Source organism: Equus przewalskii, chromosome 22 (assembly GCF_037783145.1).
Source record: "Equus przewalskii isolate Varuska chromosome 22, EquPr2, whole genome shotgun sequence".
Lineage (NCBI taxonomy): Eukaryota > Metazoa > Chordata > Mammalia > Perissodactyla > Equidae > Equus > Equus przewalskii.
In genome coordinates this window covers 558,680-576,076 of record NC_091852.1, presented here as the reverse complement: position 1 = coordinate 576,076, position 17,397 = coordinate 558,680, and the positions used below count along the sequence as shown (strand labels likewise).

Sequence of the window (17,397 nt, the reverse complement as noted above, 5' to 3'; positions counted from 1 at the left end):
TATTGTTGTATTCAATTTGCTAATATTTTGTTGAGGATTTTTGCATCTATGTTCATCAGCCTGCCTGTAATTTTCCGTTTTTGTGTTGTCCTTGTCTGGCTTTGGGATCAGGGTGATGTTGGCCTCACAGAATGAGTTAGGAAGTGTTCTGTCTTCTTTCATTTTCTGGAATATTTTGAGAAGGACAGGTATTAAATCTTCTTTGAATGTTTGGTAGAATTCTCCAGAGAGGCCATTTGGTCCTGGACTTTCATTTTTTGGGAGGTTTTTGATTACTATTTCAATCTCTTTACTTGTTATTGGTCTATTCAGATTCTCTATTTCTCCTTGATTCAGTTTTGAGAGGTTGTAAGTATCTTTTCTTTCCCCCACCCCAACACTCCAGTGCATGGTTGTATATCATAGTTGTAAGTTCTTCTATTGCTTCTATGTGAGCGGCTGCCCACAGCATGACAACTGACAGACGGGTGGTGTGGTTCTGCAACCAGAAAACAAACCCAAGCCACTAAAGCAGTGAGAGTGCTGAATTTTAACCACTAGGCCATCCAGGCTGGTTCGGGAGGTTGTATGATTCTAAGAATTTATCCATTTCTTCTAGGTTATCAAGTTTGTTGGTGTTTAGCTTTTCACAGTATTCTCTTATAGTCCTTTATATTTCTGTGGTGTCTGTTGTAATTTCTGCTCTTTCATTTCTGAGTTAAACTCAAATAAATAATTTGAGTCTTCTTTTTTTCTTAGTGAGTCTGGCTAAGGGTTTGACAATTTAATTTATCTTCTCAAAGAGCCAGCTCTTAGTTTCATTGATCCTTTTTTTTTTAGTTTCTATTTCATTTATTTCTGCTCTCATTTTTATTATTTCCTTCCTTCTACTGACTTTGGGCTTTGTTTGTTCTTCCTTTCCTAGTTCTTTTGGGTACAGTATAAGTTTGAGATTTTTCTTGTTTGTTGAGGCAGGCCTGTATTATTATAGATTTCCCTCTTAGTACTGCTTTTGCTGCATCCCATAGATTTTGGTATGTTGCATTTTTATTTTCATTTGTCTCCAGGTATTTTTTTATTTATCCATTGATTTCTTCATTAATCCAGTAGTTGTTCAGTCTCCACATATTTGTGACTTTCCCAGTTTTTTTCTTGTAGTTGAGTTCTAGTTTCATAGTATTGTGGTCAGAAAAGATGCTTGATATGTTTCAATCTTCTTTTTTTTTAAGGATTGGCGCCTGGGCTAACAACTGTTGCCAATCTTTTTTTTTTTTCTGCTTTATTTCCCAAACTGTGCCCCCCCCCCCCCCCAGTACATAGTTGTATATCTTAGTTGCAGGTCCTTCTAGTTGTGGGATGTGGGATGCCGCCTCAACGTGGCCTGACGAGCAGTGCCATGTCTGCGCCCAGGATCCGAACCCTGGGCTGCCGCAGCAAAGCGCAAGAACTTAACCACTCGGCCACAGAGCCAGCCCCTCAATCTTCTTAAATTTATTGAGGCTTGCTTTGTTTCCCAAAAAATGGTCTATCTTTGAGAATGTTCCATGTACACTTGAGAAGAATGTGTACTCTGCTGTTTGGGGATGGAATTTTCTCTATATCTCTATTAAGTCCATTTGCTTTAGTGTTTCATTTAAGGTCACTATTCCCTTGTTGACTTTAAGTATGATATTTGTTGTAGGTTTTTGGCAGATTGCTTTTATCAGATTAAGGAAATTCCTTTTATTTCTAGATTGCTTAAGGGTTTTTTTCCCTAACTATAAAAAGATGTTAAATTTTATCATATGCTTTTTCTGCTTCTTTGAAATAACTATATAATTTTTTCTCCCTTAAATGTGTTAATGTGATGAATTATATTAATTTTTACAAAATTTACATTTCTGGGCTAAACCCTACATTTGTGTGGTAAATTAAATATTTTATACATTGGGTTGATTTCATTTGCCAATATTCAATTTAGGAATTTTGCATTTGTTCCCATGGGAGAGTCCATAATTTTCCTTTCTTATTTATTTGAGTCTGATTGCAGTAACAAGGTAAGCCTCATTTTCTATTCTCAGAAAGTTTGTATAAGATTGGAAGTATCTTGTCCTTGAAAATTTGGTAGAATTCACTTGTAAAACCCTCTTGATCTGGTGTTTTCTTTGTGGAAAGAAATTGCTGATTCTCAACTGCTGATTCAATTTTTGAATGGTTATAAGGCTATATAGGTATTCTATTTCTTAAGACTTTTGAAAAGTTACATTTTAAATAAAAGTCATTTCTTGAAATTTTTAAAGTTATTGGCATAAAGTTGTTCAGAATGTTTTTATATTTTAATCTCTATGTGTGCAGTTACATCATTTTTATTTCTAATATTTATACTTTCTTTTTTTCTTAATCAGTTTTGCCACACATCTGTCTACTTTATTACCAAATTTTGGTCCTTTGAATCTCCTATTATTTTTTTTGTCTACTATGTAACCAATTGCCATTTCTTTTCTTTCTTTTTTTTTTTTGCGGAAGATTAGCCCTGTGCTAACTACTGCCAGTCCTCCTCTTTTTTGCTGAGGAAGCCTGGCCCTGAGCTAACATCTATGCCCATCTTCCTCTACTTTATATGTGGGACCCCTATCACAGCATGGCGTGTCAAGTGGTGCCACGTCCGCACCCGGGATCCGAACCGGTGAACCCTGGGCCACCGAGAAGCGGAACGTATGAACTTAACCACTGCACCACTGGGCTGGCCCCGCTATTTCTTTTTCTTATCTCCTTTCATTTTTTCATATGGGTTTAGTTTGCTATTTTTTAAATTTCTGAAAGTTGAACACTTAGTCCATTGATTTTCACCCTTTTTTCTTTTTCAATATGAGAGTTTAAGGGTATAAATTTACATTAAAATGTTGTTTTTGAACATTTTGAACATTTGAACATAGAGAACATGGTCTCTATGAACTTGAGTCTGAAATTTATTGAGATTGTCTTTAAGAGATGATATAGGGTTAATCTTTCATGTGTATTTCTTGAGAAGAATAGGTATTTTTAAATTCTTGTTTTACACTTGTTCATTAAATCAAACTTATTATGTGTGTTGTTCAAATACTTTTTATCCTTAATGACTGTTTTATTTGCTTCATCTATCAATGAAGATGATCCATAAGGTGACCATATAATTTATGGTCCAAACCAGAACATTTCAGAGTGAAAAAAGGCACAAAAATAATTAAGATTATATAATTTCTTGAAATATTCATTGACTGGCAATTGTTTCAATGGTGAGGGACTTATACAATCCTTCTATTCAAAAACTTTTAAAAATAAGATTCTTTCTAAAAATTCTTAAACCTTTTATATTGATTTGAACTTTAAAAAAATATAAGATAATTGTGCTTGGGAGGTATTTATATATGTATTTTAGTGCATTTCTAAGCTGAGTCTGTCTTTAATGCCATGTCACAGGTATTTTTCTGAAAACTGTTTTTTTCAATATGGTTTTATTAATTTCTTTTTTTTTTTTTTGAGTAAGATTAGCCCTGAGCTAACTGCTGCCAATCCTCCTCTTTTTTGCTGAGGAGGACTGACCCTGAGCCAACATCCATGCCCATCTTCCTCTACTTTATATGTGGGATGTCTCCACAGCATGGCTCACCACGTGGTGTCATGTCTGCACCCGGGATCTGAACCAGCAAACCCTGGGCCGCCGAAGCGGAACGTGGGAACTCAACCACTGCACCACTGGGCCGGCCCCTAATTTCTAATTTTTAAATAAAATTCCCTGTAACCTTCCCTACAGTTGCATTTTATAGTTAAAAGACTCGAATTGTAGACCTCTTCATTTGATTCTTCTCTGTAGTCCAGGTTTCAAATTGAGAATATTCTGTTGCTACAGGTACCTGGTAAGCTCAGGACAAATTTTGCTAAATGGAGGATATTCTCAAGTCCAATTTTTTCATATTAAAAACAAATATTTCAGCCCTAATACTTTCAGATACTGTCCTTTGCCTCCACTCAGAGTACCTTTCTTCAACACATGATTTTTACAAGATGAAACTCATCAAATAAATTCTCCATTTATAATTCCTTTGAACGTTTCAGCAAATTTTGATGCTAGAAAATCATAGGCCATTTTATTCCTTTTTTTTTTCATTTCATTCCTTTCTGATGCAGAATTCACATTTACCCAATTAAAAATAGGAGCTTCGTCATAAGTTAAGAAGCTATAAAGCAAAGTTACAGAATTTCAAAATTAAATCTTTTAGCCTACTTGAGATTTCAATTATTTATTTTGTTTAATTGCCTTCCTTGTGAAGAGCCAAATTTCCGTATCTTCCTATTTGTAAGATTTGTTTTCAATCATATGTTTTGCTAAAAACTTCAAAAGTTAAAGTTTTTTGGCACACCATTCACTGAATAAATTCATTAAAGATTTCCAGCTTACTAATCAAAAGAAATAAAAACATACAGGACCCATTTACAAAAAAAAGCTCACTCTCAGTGAGGAGAAAACAGGTTGGTTTACAGAGTAGTTCATCAACGCTTCAAACATTTCTAACATCCGCTTGATGACGGGCAACAAAAAAGTACAGGCTGCCATGTTTGCTTTTAAGAAAATTATTATTCAACATCAGCTTCTCACAGATATTTTCTTTGGTTACTCTGTGCATACACTTTTAAAAACTGGCAATTTTTGTCAAAACTACATTATCACTTCACAGCCATTAGAATGGCTATTATGGAAAAAAAAAAAACAGAAAACAAGTGTTGGTGAGGATGTAGAGTATTTGGAACCCTTGTGTGTTGCTGGTGAGAACATAAAATGGTACAGCTGCTGTGGAATACAAAGCTGCACCATTTTGGTTCCTCCTAACATTGAACATAGAATGCAAATATGATCCAGCAATTCTTCTTCTGTGTATATACACATAATTGAAAACAGGGACTCAGAGAGGTGTTTGTACAGCAATGTCAATAGCAATATTATTCACAATAGCCAAAAGAGAGAAATAAGCCAAATATTCACTGAAGGATGGATAAATAAAACATGGTATATGCATACAACGGAGTATTATTCAACCATAAAAAGGAATGAAATTCTGATGTATGCTACAACATAGATGAACCTTGAGGACATTTTGCTGAGTGAAATAAGCCAGACATAAAACAATAAATACTGTATGACTCCGTTTATATAAGGTATCTAGAATGCTCAAGTTTACAGAGACAGAAAGTAGAACGGTGGCTATCAGGGGCTGGGGGGATGGGCGAATGAGGACTTACTGTTTGATGGGTACAGAGTTTCAGTGTGAGATGATGACAAAATTTTGAAGATGGATAGTGGTGATGTTTGCATAACAACATGAATTACTAACGCCACTGAACTGTATTCTTAAAAATGGTTAAAATGGTAAACTTTATGTTATGTATATTTTACAATAAATAATGGTTATAATGGTAAATTTAATGCATGTATATTTTGCCACAATAAAAATGGGTTAAAATGTTAAATTGTATGTGTATTTTATCTTTTTTTAAAGAAATTGGTAAATTTTAACTATAATTTCTATTTTGATTGACAGCTTAGTTTGGACACAATTATAAATTGTGTGTGCACCACAACAAATTCCACGTATGCTTCTGCTCCACAGGTTTCTTAATTTAACATGAACATTATTTTTATCAAAATATATATTCATGCAAATTTACACTCATTTGTCACCACAAAAATCAATTTTTCTTCAATGTTAAATATTTAAACTCAAGTTAGAGTAGCATCCACCATAATATCAGATATTTCACCTTGAAGAGAATGAACTTCCAACAGTTTGCCTCGATTCTGTAGACTGGATGAAAAAAAAAGGAACCTTTTTCTAACTCCTTTTTTAGGAATGTTTATCTGACTTTCTATTTGAAGCATCTGACAATTTGGATATGAAACTGGCATCCTGTAACTATTTTCAGAGTTTTCTGCTAATAGAGCCACTACATGAGAAGCTACCACTTCACTGTTTATATGTGCCTAAGAAAACTTGGAATTCACAGTAAGTGAAATTAATTTAAAAGAACTCTGCTCTAAACGAAAAATCATTGTGTTCTCCACAGAATGACACGTAACGGTACCTCCTGCAGCTGCACGCTGTAAGTCATCTTCCGGAACACTCTTCTGAAAATAACTGCGAACTGTAAAGCAGATGATGTTGCTGCTTTAGAAAGGTTGTCTTCCAGGTTTTCACACGGTCAGTGTTAGCACTGTGGCCCCGTGGCGGATGGGAACATAAACGCACACTGCATGCAGGTTACTCCTTGAGAAACATAATACTTGATTTTTAAAAGTAAACATGCTCTTTCATTTTCTTGAAGCTCTTGTTGCCCTAATGGCTCACCGCAGAAGCCCTGCAGTAGTTCCTCCCTGGGCTCTGGCCCGCGAATGGATCTGACCGTGGCCCGTTCTGACCGCTGGCGCCGTCAGGCTCAGGGGCCCAGGGCCCGGCCCAGGGCTCAGGCTGTACTTCGCGCAGTCGTCTAGGTTCATCTCCCTGCTGTCGAGGCCTCTGAGTTCACAAGGGAACAGCCGTCTTCGATTCTTGGAAAAGGCACAGCCCTCAGGGCGGCCGCGACTGCGATGCACGGATTAGCCTGGTTTCTGCCTCTGTTTTCGGCCCTGGTGGAGCTTCCTCACTTTCTTATAAGTTCACCTTAAAAAAAGATGTTTCTTCTTTGTAAAAGGGAGATGCTAATAGTAACATCAATTCCATAGAGCCAATGGATGTAAGGTGTTTGGAATAGCACCTGGCAAATAATTAGCACCATAAAAGGGTTAGATGTTATTATTCTTTCATCAGTACTTCTATGTATTTATCACAAGAAGCTTTTTCAAGGTTTTGAGTGGAGTACACTAGTGGATGTGAGCATGTTTATATATTTCACAGCATCGAGTATAAGTAATTTCACATTAAATGTTTGTTTGGGTAGGCAGCTTACCACTGCACTGTATTTTTGTAACCGTACCTCCCTGAAGACACATAAAGAACATTTATACATCTTAAAAAATGTGGTGTTTACTTACAAATATATAATTTTTGTGGAAACTGGGATTCAGAAGTTGTAAGTTTAAAAACAACAAAGGGATCTGGGTTACCAGTCTTTCCTTACTATAAAAAAATAGTACGAAATTGCTTAATTTTATGAGAAATTTCATTTTTATTGATTAAAAACATGATTGCCCATGTATATATATGAAAATACATTCAAATATTTGGATACTTTGAATAGATATATTTTTGTATGACTTCATATGCTTTATATAAAAGTTATACTTGCTAATAATTACCAGTATTTTGATTTTGCTATGCTTTTCATCAGAATTTCTGGGACACTTCCCAACTAAGCATATTTAGATTCTGGAGAAATAAACAATGACAATATTCCACTAAATAAAAGCAATTTGGGGGTGAGAAATAGAAGCTGTCTAGGAATATACAACCAAACCATGTATGTTTAAGTTACAAAAGTGTTTTCAGTCAAAACAATTCTTAAAATTTCCTTTCAAAAAGCATACTGATCATATTTTAAATACACATCTTAAATATCTAAAACATATTTTTCTCCTCTTAATGCTCCCTGACGCCCCATCCTAGTGAAATGGGTAGTGGGTGTGCGGGACGAGGTGCTCTGAGCACCCCCCACCCTAGTGTGGGTGGCAGGTGTGCAGGACGAGGTGCTCTGAGCACCCCCATCCTAGTGAAATGGGTAGTGGATGCATGGGACGAGGTGCTCTGAGCAACCCCATCCTAGTGAAATGGGTAGTGGGTGTGCGGGACAAGCTGCTCTGAGCACCCCCATCCTAGTGAAATGGGTAGTGGATGCATGGGACGAGGTGCTCTGAGCAACCCCATCCTAGTGAAATGGGTAGTGGGTGTGCGGGACAAGGTGCTCTGAGCACCCCCATCCTAGTGTGGCTGGCGGGTGTGCGAAACGAGGTGCTCTCAGCAAAGGCTCTATGAAAGGGTCACTTTGTCATATTTCCTCTGAGTAAAGCAATTAGGATAGAAACATGTGGCAGCACTTTGTGGAGCTGCTTATGTAGGAATATATTCTTCACATAATTTTTAAAGATCTTTTCCTAGCCAAAAAAAATGAATCATGCTCATTATAGAATATTTGGGAAATAGAGAAAAGTGTGGAAAAGAAAATAAAAACACCTGTAATCCTCCCACATAGAGACACCTACTGGCAATATTCTGGTTTTATTTTCTGTCTTTTCTTCTAAGCATACAAAAATATAAACATATACATAAAAACGTGATTATATTGTTTACAGAATTTGATATCCTGCTCTTTTCAGTGAATAAAATGGTCTTGACTTGCTTACCCTTCCCCTTAAATGTTTTTCATAACAACTTATGGTTTTAATGGCCAACTAAAACTGTCACTGAATAGATATACTATAAGGTAAAATACAGAATGGTATTTATAATTTTATAGCTTTTAAAGTTTTATTTTGTAGAAAACTTTAAAAGCTATAAAATTATAAATATATATCACACCTTTGATAACTGATCCTCTTAGCATGCAATTCAACTGCTACTTGGTTTCTTCATGCTTTCATAACTCCTCAAAGGCTGGGAAGAGCCACCAAGTTAGATGCTGCACAAGGATACTCCACTCCCACATCCAGGCACATCCCAAGGGTCCAGGGGGAAGCGACAGAGCCTGTCCTGTCACACGTGGGTAACTGAAGGCCTGCCTGTAAAGTCCACAGGCTGAACTCCTACAAGCTGTAAAACAGCGTTGATGGGTTTGTGATCCAACCTATTCCTATCACAGTGGATAAAATGGATATTGTTACCTAGAAGAGAGTAAGAAGAGAAGGCAGAGGTCGGCATAGAGTATCATTCATTCGATTGATTGCTTATTAGAATCAAGGAAGCTTTTCAACTTTTAATCAGTCCAAAGGGAAAAATTAATTACCTAGAGTACATTATATTCTCCAGACAATGACATAATTTTTAATTAAGGTAATAAAGCATGACAAGGATTATGGTTAAATAACAGTGATACTTAATGTTTTATGAGATCCAAGAGGAAAGATTCTTAAATTATAACCTTTTGTTAGGTTTTATTAAATGTAATTAAATAAAATGTCCTGTCAAACATACAGGCAGAATATGGAACTAACATATATATCGAGCTGGGAAATCCTTTGTTTCTTAAATGTAATAATGGAAGAAATCACTTGCTTAAAAAAAAATCACTCCCAAATACTGATCTAATAGGCTATCTGCATTATAACCATAGACCAAAAGAGGCTGGAAAATAAAGGCATTACAATAACAATCAGTTACAATACACTTACATGTCCACAATCCCTTTATCTGCTCAAATAAGTCATAATTTATAGTCTAGGTTCTGTTTACTTTGATTCTTAGACTCAAGAATCGAATTTTAATTTAAAACATTAGATTAAGTAAGTATTATGAGGCAGGTTTTTGGCATTGTACATATCTGCTGTCTACAGTAATCACCAAACTTAATATCATAAATTGGCTTACTATCAAATAAGGCAAAATGAAATACAGGATTAACCGTGATAAAGATTCGTATAATTGAGCACACACAGCTAGCTCTTTCCTTAGAGAAGCTACATTTTTTCCAGAGGATAGTTTCAAAATATTCTCTTGACTAAGTATGTTTCTACTTCAGCACACAATGGCGCTCTCCGGGAGACAAGAGACTCAGAGAACAACCCCTTCCAGGTCTGAGGATGGAAGTCAGTCATTCAGAAACATGGCTCAACGTCATTCTGGGCCAATTAACAGGACTCACTCTCATAAAACAGGGCTTCCTTTTTGGCGAGTCCAACTGGTGCAAATTTATGAGAGAGAGGGAAAGGGACATTAAATAAAGTGATGGATTTGAGCTGGCTACAGTGTTCCAGCTCCAGAAAGCCAAAAAGTCCTAATACTTAGCCAAAATCCTCCTTCTAAAGACTTCCTTTTAGATCCTGGAATTTACTAAAAAGCAAATATTAATTTTATAACTCTAAGAAGTTACACTCATTAACCTGGACAATTTTAAAGAGGAAGAAGAACCAAGAAAACTCAGTTTACAACACAGTGACTTAGCCTGCTGGGCCCGTGCTGTCACACGCGGGGGTGTGTCTCTCACTGAGATGTCTGACCACAGTGGAGAGTCAACACTCAAGCATTCAGCAGAGTGGAGCCAAAGGAACTGCAGGTGCTCCAAACTGATCAATAAAGCTATTCAGAGTATGTGGCTTACAGTAATTGTTATCGAATGAGCTGTCCCTGGGGCGGACTTGCTTTCGACATTGAGCAAGTCTCCTAGTTTCGTTAGTATAAATAACTAGATTATTCTTGTACTGACAAAAAAAAAGTGGTGGACGATTTTCTCCTATTTGGAAATGTTCACCTCCATTTAGCTTTTTAGAGTGTTATAGCCACAAACAATTCACCAAACTACCACTGACCTCCCTAATCCCAAATACCTGAAATCACTCAGGCATGGAGTGATGGCACCTTTCATCCAATACACAGACATCAAATGCACAGAAGCCTTCAAAAACAAAAGATGCCCCATGGAAAGCACAGCATCCTGCCTGTTACAATGTCAAGTTGCCCATTTCTACGTGGTCTCCATTTTATGAAGAAAGTGGGTGGCCTCTGCCTTCTACGGGGCACAATAAGGGTACTGCTGAATCTGGGCTTCGATTACTTACCTGGACCTAAAATGAGGGTTCCGCCCTGCTGAGCCGGGTCTCCTTGAAAATCAAAAAGAGGGCCGGTCATTGCGCGCCACAGGCTCCGAATGCTTCCTGAGAGTATATTTGACTTTATATGGGGGCTTTTTCCTGAAATATTGCGAATTGTCTTTAGATGTTATCATTTTACATTTGATTAGCTATTAGAAGATAATGTTAGTGCTTCCATAAAACATTCTCTTTCTTGTGTGTCATCTTACTTTCGACTTCTTTTTTCTTCCTAGAAAGAATGGTGTCTCATCCTTTCACAACTGACATTTTGGCCCAGATAATTCTCTGTAGGATGCAATGCAGGGTGCTTAGCAGCATCCTTGCCTCAGCACCCAGTGATCTGTAGCACCACTCACCAAGTCGTGACAACCAAAAATGTCTCCAGGCAATGCAAACTGTCCCCTGCGGGGGAGTAGGGGCAAAACTGCCCCTGGTTGAGAACTACTGCTTAAAGGAAGAAGTGATGACAGACCCAGATCATTTTCTGCCACAGAAAAATGTCAGCTACGGATTTCTCCAATTGGTAGTGCTTTCCTTTTTAATTCTCCACTTAGACTCCGTTTAGTTTCTCACCTACTAGTAGGAAGATACACACTTTTTCAAAAAACATTGTGGCACAGACTATCATATACTGCTCTTTCCACCCGTTTCCTCTTTCTGGGCCCACAGCTAAACTACATTTCCCAGTGTTCCTGACAGCTTAGTATGGCCACGTGACTATGTTCTAATCCATGAGTGAAATGATGTGTACCACTTCCAAGCCTGCTCCTAAAACCTCCCACAGCGATTCTCCACGTTCCTTCTACGTTCTGGGAAGCCTTGGGTTGAAAATGGCAGAGCCAGAAGATGGAAAGAGCCTGGGTCCTTCCATATTGTGACCCTGAATTGCTACTTGGAGAGCACCTGAATGGACATATGCATCTCGACATGTGAAAGAAAAGGACTAATCTTCTACCCTGTTGTGCTACGGAGGCTTTGGGGTCTCGCTGTAACATCTACCACAGCTGTCCCTCCATCTCTCCTTGACTGTCCGTTTTTCTGTCTGTTTTCTCACAGTGACTGACGCTTCGCTTCCACTCCCCTTGAGTAAAGAAACTCAGTCACTTTACCCTTCCTGTAAATTACCTTCCTGTTTTTTTTGCTTGAGGAAGATTAGCCCTGAGCTAGCATCTGCACCAGTCTTCCTCCACTTTCTAGGTGGGATGCCTCCACAGCATGGCTGACGAGTGGTGTGTGGGTCTGCAGCTGGGATCCAAACTCCTGAACCTGGGCCACCAAAGTGGAGCATGTGGGACTTTAACCACTCGGCCACGGGGCTGGCCCCACTGCCTGACTTCTTAAAATTCCAAATGCCTATTATTTCCCTTCATCTCTCCAACTCTTCTTTCTTTCATGTTTACATTATGATGGACAGCGCTCTTACCAAGAAACAAATACAGGCTCATCAGCTTAGAGACATGGGTAAAAGACTACATTTTAACATCTTCTATGATTCTATACCTAAAATAAATGTTCAGAAATCCAAATTATCTCTTTATGTCCAAAGAGAGAGTTATTTAATATTTCTGAAATTTTAGAAATTCAATTGAAGGAGATTCCACAACCTAGAATCGAACAATCTTTGCTGTGAAGCACAATCTAATTTTGCCAGTTTGAATTTAGTCCTCATGCGTAAAACTCCTGTTTCTCAGTCTTCTACAAACCCATTACTCTCTCACATTTAATGGCTTTATTTTCTCATTCTCTGTCCATTGATTTTAAATTATAAGTGTATGCTTTTAGTCTCTCAATCTTCAACTGGCACTATTCTGAGACTAATTCTGAGATTTATACCTTTTCAGGGAGGAACTTTTAAAAAACTATTTTATGAGAAAAAAGTGTTTTCTGTTTGGAAATACAATACTTTAACACAGGTCAAAGGAGTTTAAAAGATTTGAATACACCCTCTCTTACAATTACAAGCATACATCTCATTTAGAACTCATCTGTCTCTTTGTAATTCCCTCTCTTTATGTCGGCAGTGAATGGGGAGGGGTCACTGAAGCGCAGCTCACAGTTCACAGCTGAACGACAAGCAGCCTCACGTGCTGAGGCTCTGTTCCCGCAGGAACAGCCTGCTACAGAGTAAGGGCCACGTCTGTGCCGCTGCAATTCCCTACACTAAAGAGAGACAAAGAGGAAACTGTGTTTACGCCAGCTCCTCACCAGTTTTAACAAAGTTTAGGTTGCTTTCTTTAAAAACGTCAGTAAAGGGATCATGTCAACTCCACCTCATAGACAGCTGCCTGATCCATCCCCTCCTCTCCATCTCCACTTCAGCCTGCCGTTTCTTTCTAGCCTGTTACTACAACCTTGTCCCGAACATGACTGCCTCCGGTTTGGCAGGTTCCAGTTACTCCTCCACTCTGGGTACGTGACCGCATCACCCCTCCACTTCAAATGCTGGCATGACTCCCCCACCGCCTCCAGAACAAATCCACACTCCTTGGCATATCACCCCAGACTCCACATAAATTGGCCACAACCTGGCCCTTGACTCACACCAATTCCCCAGCTGGCCCCTAGACTCCGGCCTGATGCAGGGACTCGCACTTCTGCACTTCTCCAAAGGACATGTTTTTTCATGCCTGTGTGCTTTTGCATGTGCTACTTTCTGTCAACAGCACCCTTCCTCTGCCTCATTTCACCCAGCTAACTCCTTGAAGAGTGAGCTTAGATGACACCTCCTCTGAGGAGCCTTCCCTGATTCTTCTCTCCCCTCGTATTTCTGGTACGGGTAATTCCAGTACATGGTCTCCTCTATTACAAACCCTTAACCTGTATTGTAATTGGCTCTCCAAGAGGATTATGAGTTTGGGGATGGCAGAGGCGGTGTCTTTCATCACTGTCCTCCTGGGAGCATCCAACACAGTGGATGTCATGGACAACAGCTCAATAATATCTGTTGAGAATGAACGATTTGAGTTCGAGTTGAGTTCTCTTAGCTGGAATTTCAGAGGCCAAGTTCTTTCTACCTAAAACACACATAAAGAGTTCACCTAAGCCTATGAAGCTCTATTAACTATAAAGAATTGTTCCAAGGGCTGGGAATGTGGACCATATGAAGAAGAATAAAACATCCAACTCTTCAACTAACTATACTACCCAGCCACCTGAAGTGCAATAACAGAGCATATAATAAAGTGCAAGGTGCTACTATTAAAGTCCAACGAGGGAGGCAATCACTTCTGCCCCTTCGAGCTGAGCTTCAAGTGAAAACTAAGACTTCGTCAATTAAAGGACAGAGAGTATTCAAAGCCATGGTGTTGAGATACGAAAATACATTAACTTAAGCAATATTATTTTTGTTTTAACTACAAAAGTAAAATGTACTCAGTGTAAAAAGTACAAAAGCCACTTTTCTCACTCCTGTGCCTTAGGATAAGCACTGCAACGTCTCTTAAAACCTTCTTCATCACGCACACAGAGACATACTATAAACTTTTATGTTTATGAAAACGATTCTTCTTTTCACAAAAATGGAATCATAGTGAAAACATTGTTCTGCAACTTGCTTTTTTCTTTCATTTAGTACTTCACAAACAGCATCCCGTGTCATTACACCAGGAAATGTATTTTTTAGATTCTGGTGTATCTGGACCACTTACTGGAATCATACATAATATACATAAATAAATCATACATAAATCAGCCTGATTTATGAATTCACTGTTTGTTCCCCTGTGCTCTATACCAAGTGTGAAAAGACACCATCAGCGTTTGCTACTTAAGACATGTCTTGTCTCACCTGAAAAGGCGATTTCTTCACCTCTTTTCATTCCCAATCTTTTATAAATTTCTCTCTCAGGGTCAACATAGATTTCATGAGAATACCCAGTCAGTTTGCAGAAGGGCTGCAAAAAAGAGAACAGTTGGAATTTTTATAAAAACAAGCCAAAAAAAATTAATGATAATCTGACTTACTTTCAGCAAATATAACCTACGCTTACTGGTTCAAATAATATACTTTGTATGTCTAAAACTGATTTAGTCTGTCAGTGTCCCAATGTGCTATGTATTTACCTCAATATGATGGTAGGATGACTGTCCAATCACTATAAGGGTGACATCTGCTTCCTTTAGGAGAAAAAAAGGACATGTACATATTATTAGAAATGACATGTTTTATACAACCTCCCCTAATCCAACTATTTTGTTCCATCCTAATGCCACCTGCAGGCTTCTGGAAGAATGGAATAAACGACAAAATTGAGTCAAAGCAAAGCAATGTATGCTAAAATGTTCAATTAACTCAGATGATGCTTTTGCTAAATAAGAATCTCAAAATAATAGTCAATAATTTATACACTCCTTCAAAGGAATATATAAAAAAGAATAAAAACTATTTAAGTAGGGTTATTTAATCAGACAATTTTATTTTTTCAGATCCCAATTGATAAGGTCCGCTGAAAACAGATCTCAGTTTTACAACCTGGCCCACCTTTCCCTCAAAAGGTCACCTGGGAACAAACCTCGTACCTGAAGAAAAACACACAAATGTGGTCGTCCCACGGATGTGGAACGTGCGCCCTATTAACAAATACACGTCTTCTCCTTTAAGATGTATGGGTATTTTCCTATCAGAAACACCTATTTGGAATGTTTTTATTACAAAAATAAAGGGAAGAAAATATCAATAATTTCTAGCATTTGTGTTTTCAGTCATTATCATTCAACATTTCCAATTAGGCAGGTTACGAAGTAACATCAAAATTATTATGATGGTTAGTACGCTTGCAAGCAGGCAGTAACGAATAAATAATAAGTTAGAACAGAACTGGATCTCTGGCTCTCTTTTCGCAGGTGTCGGAGAGATGTGTGGGGAGGTAGCGATCCGGCTTTCGGAGCATCCGCGCAGGAGGGTGGCACGCTCCGCACCGACCCCACTGCATTCCTATAAATGACAGGCGACTCACGAGACGCCTCTGAAGCAGGGCGCGCTCCTGCTCCCGCTCGGGAAACTCACTTGTAAGAAACTCTTGGGGATTTTGGCCAGATCTTCTACGTATTCCTTGCAGATGTAACACAGGAAATGCTGAAATCCAAACAGGACAAAAAGGACAAGTTAGCCACGGACACCCTCAGGGTCCAGAATGGACCGAGTACTTCGTTATGCGTGACGCTAACTAACACCACACCCCAGGCGGGTAGAAAAAGGTATCGAGGGCGCCCGATTGCGTTAAAATTGGGCCGCGCCCAGTGCCTGCCAGGCGTCCCCGCTTGCTGAGAAAACGGACTGGCTGGGCGGGCTGTTTTTCCATGCCCGGGAAAGGAAGCGAGTGGAGCGGTTCGCATTCCGGAAGCCTCTGGACGACGACATCGGCAGGGCCGGGCCCCGGACCCTCCGGGGGACCCGACGTCCCCACAGCCGAGGCTGCTGAAGAAACCTCCACCGCAGTCTGCGGGCGAGGGCCCGGCTCCGGGCCGCCCCGCCGCCCGCGCTCACCCGCACGAAGACCACCACGGCGCGGCGCTCCCGGAACAGCGCGCCGAACGGCACCCGCCTCCCGGAGGCGTCCAGCACCGGCAGCTCGGCCACGGCGGCGGCCAGGGGCTGCCCGCACTCGGGGCCGCTCGGGACCGCGGCGGCGCGGCCGCTGACCTGCCGAGTGACCGGGGGCAGGGCCGCGGCAGCCATCGCGCCTTGCAGCCGCCGGCTGGGCCTCGCTCGGTACGGCTGCGCTGCGTCCCCGCGGCGCGAGGAGGGTCGCGGCCGAGTGGGGCGAGCGGGCCGAGCTGCGTGGGGTTCTGACCCGCCGGGGCGCACGGGCAGGGCGGGCCGACTGGGGTGCGGGGCGGGGCGCGGGGCGGGGCGGGGCGGGGCGGGGCGGGGGGCGGGCCGCCCTGAGGTGAGGCTAGGCTGTTGGCGATGCTGCGGGAAAGTGCAGCGTCCCTCGCTGGTTTTCTGACTCAGTCGATGAGGGTAGGGGGAGAGAGGCGTTCGAGGCAAGTAAAGCCTTGTTTAGGAAGAAAGCAGCGCCCGCCTTCCATAGTCCCCTGGGCCGAAGTTAGTTCTCATCTGTTCAAGAGAACTTGTCATCTAGCAATTTAAGAAGAATCTTCTAGGAGGCTGGCTCTGTGGCCTAGTGGTTAAGGTCGGTGGGCTGGCTCCACTTCACTGTAGGGTTTCGGATCCCGGCACAGACCTACACCACTTGTTGTGGGCCATCCTGTGGCGGTGGCTCACATACAAAATAGAGGAAGATTGGCATAGATGTTAGCTTAGGGCAAATCTTCCTCAACAAAAAAAAAAAAAAAAGGAATTTTCTACCTAGGGCAGTCACATCTATGATCCAGTAGGTTTATTGTACTTCCTTCTTTTCTATTTTTTTAACCCACCCCTTCCTCCGGTCTGGTGCTTTTTTTTTTTTAGCATCATTAACGTACAGTGTAATGTACAGATCTTGTGTAGAGTTTAATTTATTTTTATGAGTAACATTGTCCCTGAGCTAACATCTGTGCCGGTCTTCTGCTATTTTGTATGTGGGATGTCGCCACAGCATGGCCTGATGAGTGTCCATAGGTCAGCAACTGGAATTCAAACCAGGAACCCTAGGCCTCTGAAGCAGAGCATGTGAACTTAACTGCTGTGCCACTGGCTGGCTTCCCAAATTTTATTTTTAAAGTTAATT

The 17,397-nt window shown here is 40.2% G+C and overlaps 1 protein-coding gene across 2 annotated transcripts; it reads right to left on the bottom strand.

Moving 5' to 3' along the window:
• Positions 1-7,135: 7,135 nt before the first annotated feature.
• PRXL2C (peroxiredoxin like 2C) lies at positions 7,136-16,568 on the bottom strand. 2 transcript variants are annotated; one of them, XM_008540328.2, is made up of 6 exons: positions 16,212-16,568; positions 15,732-15,800; positions 14,789-14,842; positions 14,514-14,619; positions 10,694-10,825; positions 7,136-8,803 (listed from the first exon to the last, which is right to left on the bottom strand). In XM_008540328.2, exons 1-6 carry the CDS (start codon positions 16,401-16,403, stop codon positions 8,676-8,678), a joined length of 681 nt encoding a protein of 226 aa, XP_008538550.2. In that variant the 5' UTR covers positions 16,404-16,568; the 3' UTR covers positions 7,136-8,675. The 2 variants fall into 2 exon arrangements, with proteins under 2 accessions (XP_008538550.2, XP_070446000.1); XM_070589899.1 differs by having other exon boundaries at positions 10,694-10,735; positions 16,212-16,549.
• Between the last annotated feature and the right edge of the window lie 829 nt (positions 16,569-17,397).

What these genes read in the sequence shown, in the direction of transcription:
- PRXL2C (XM_008540328.2), bottom strand. Translation starts at nt 16,403, where the DNA reads ATGGCTGCCGCGGCCCTGCCCCCGGTCACTCGGCAGGTCAGCGGCCGC. An exon ending in CCGTGGTGGTCTTCGTGCGG is followed by an intron (nt 15,801 to 16,211) that starts GTGAGCGCGGGC and finishes TTTGGATTTCAG; the next exon opens with CATTTCCTGTGTTACATCTG. An exon ending in TGAAGAAATCGCCTTTTCAG is followed by an intron (nt 10,826 to 14,513) that starts GTGAGACAAGAC and finishes GCAATATTTCAG; the next exon opens with GAAAAAGCCCCCATATAAAG.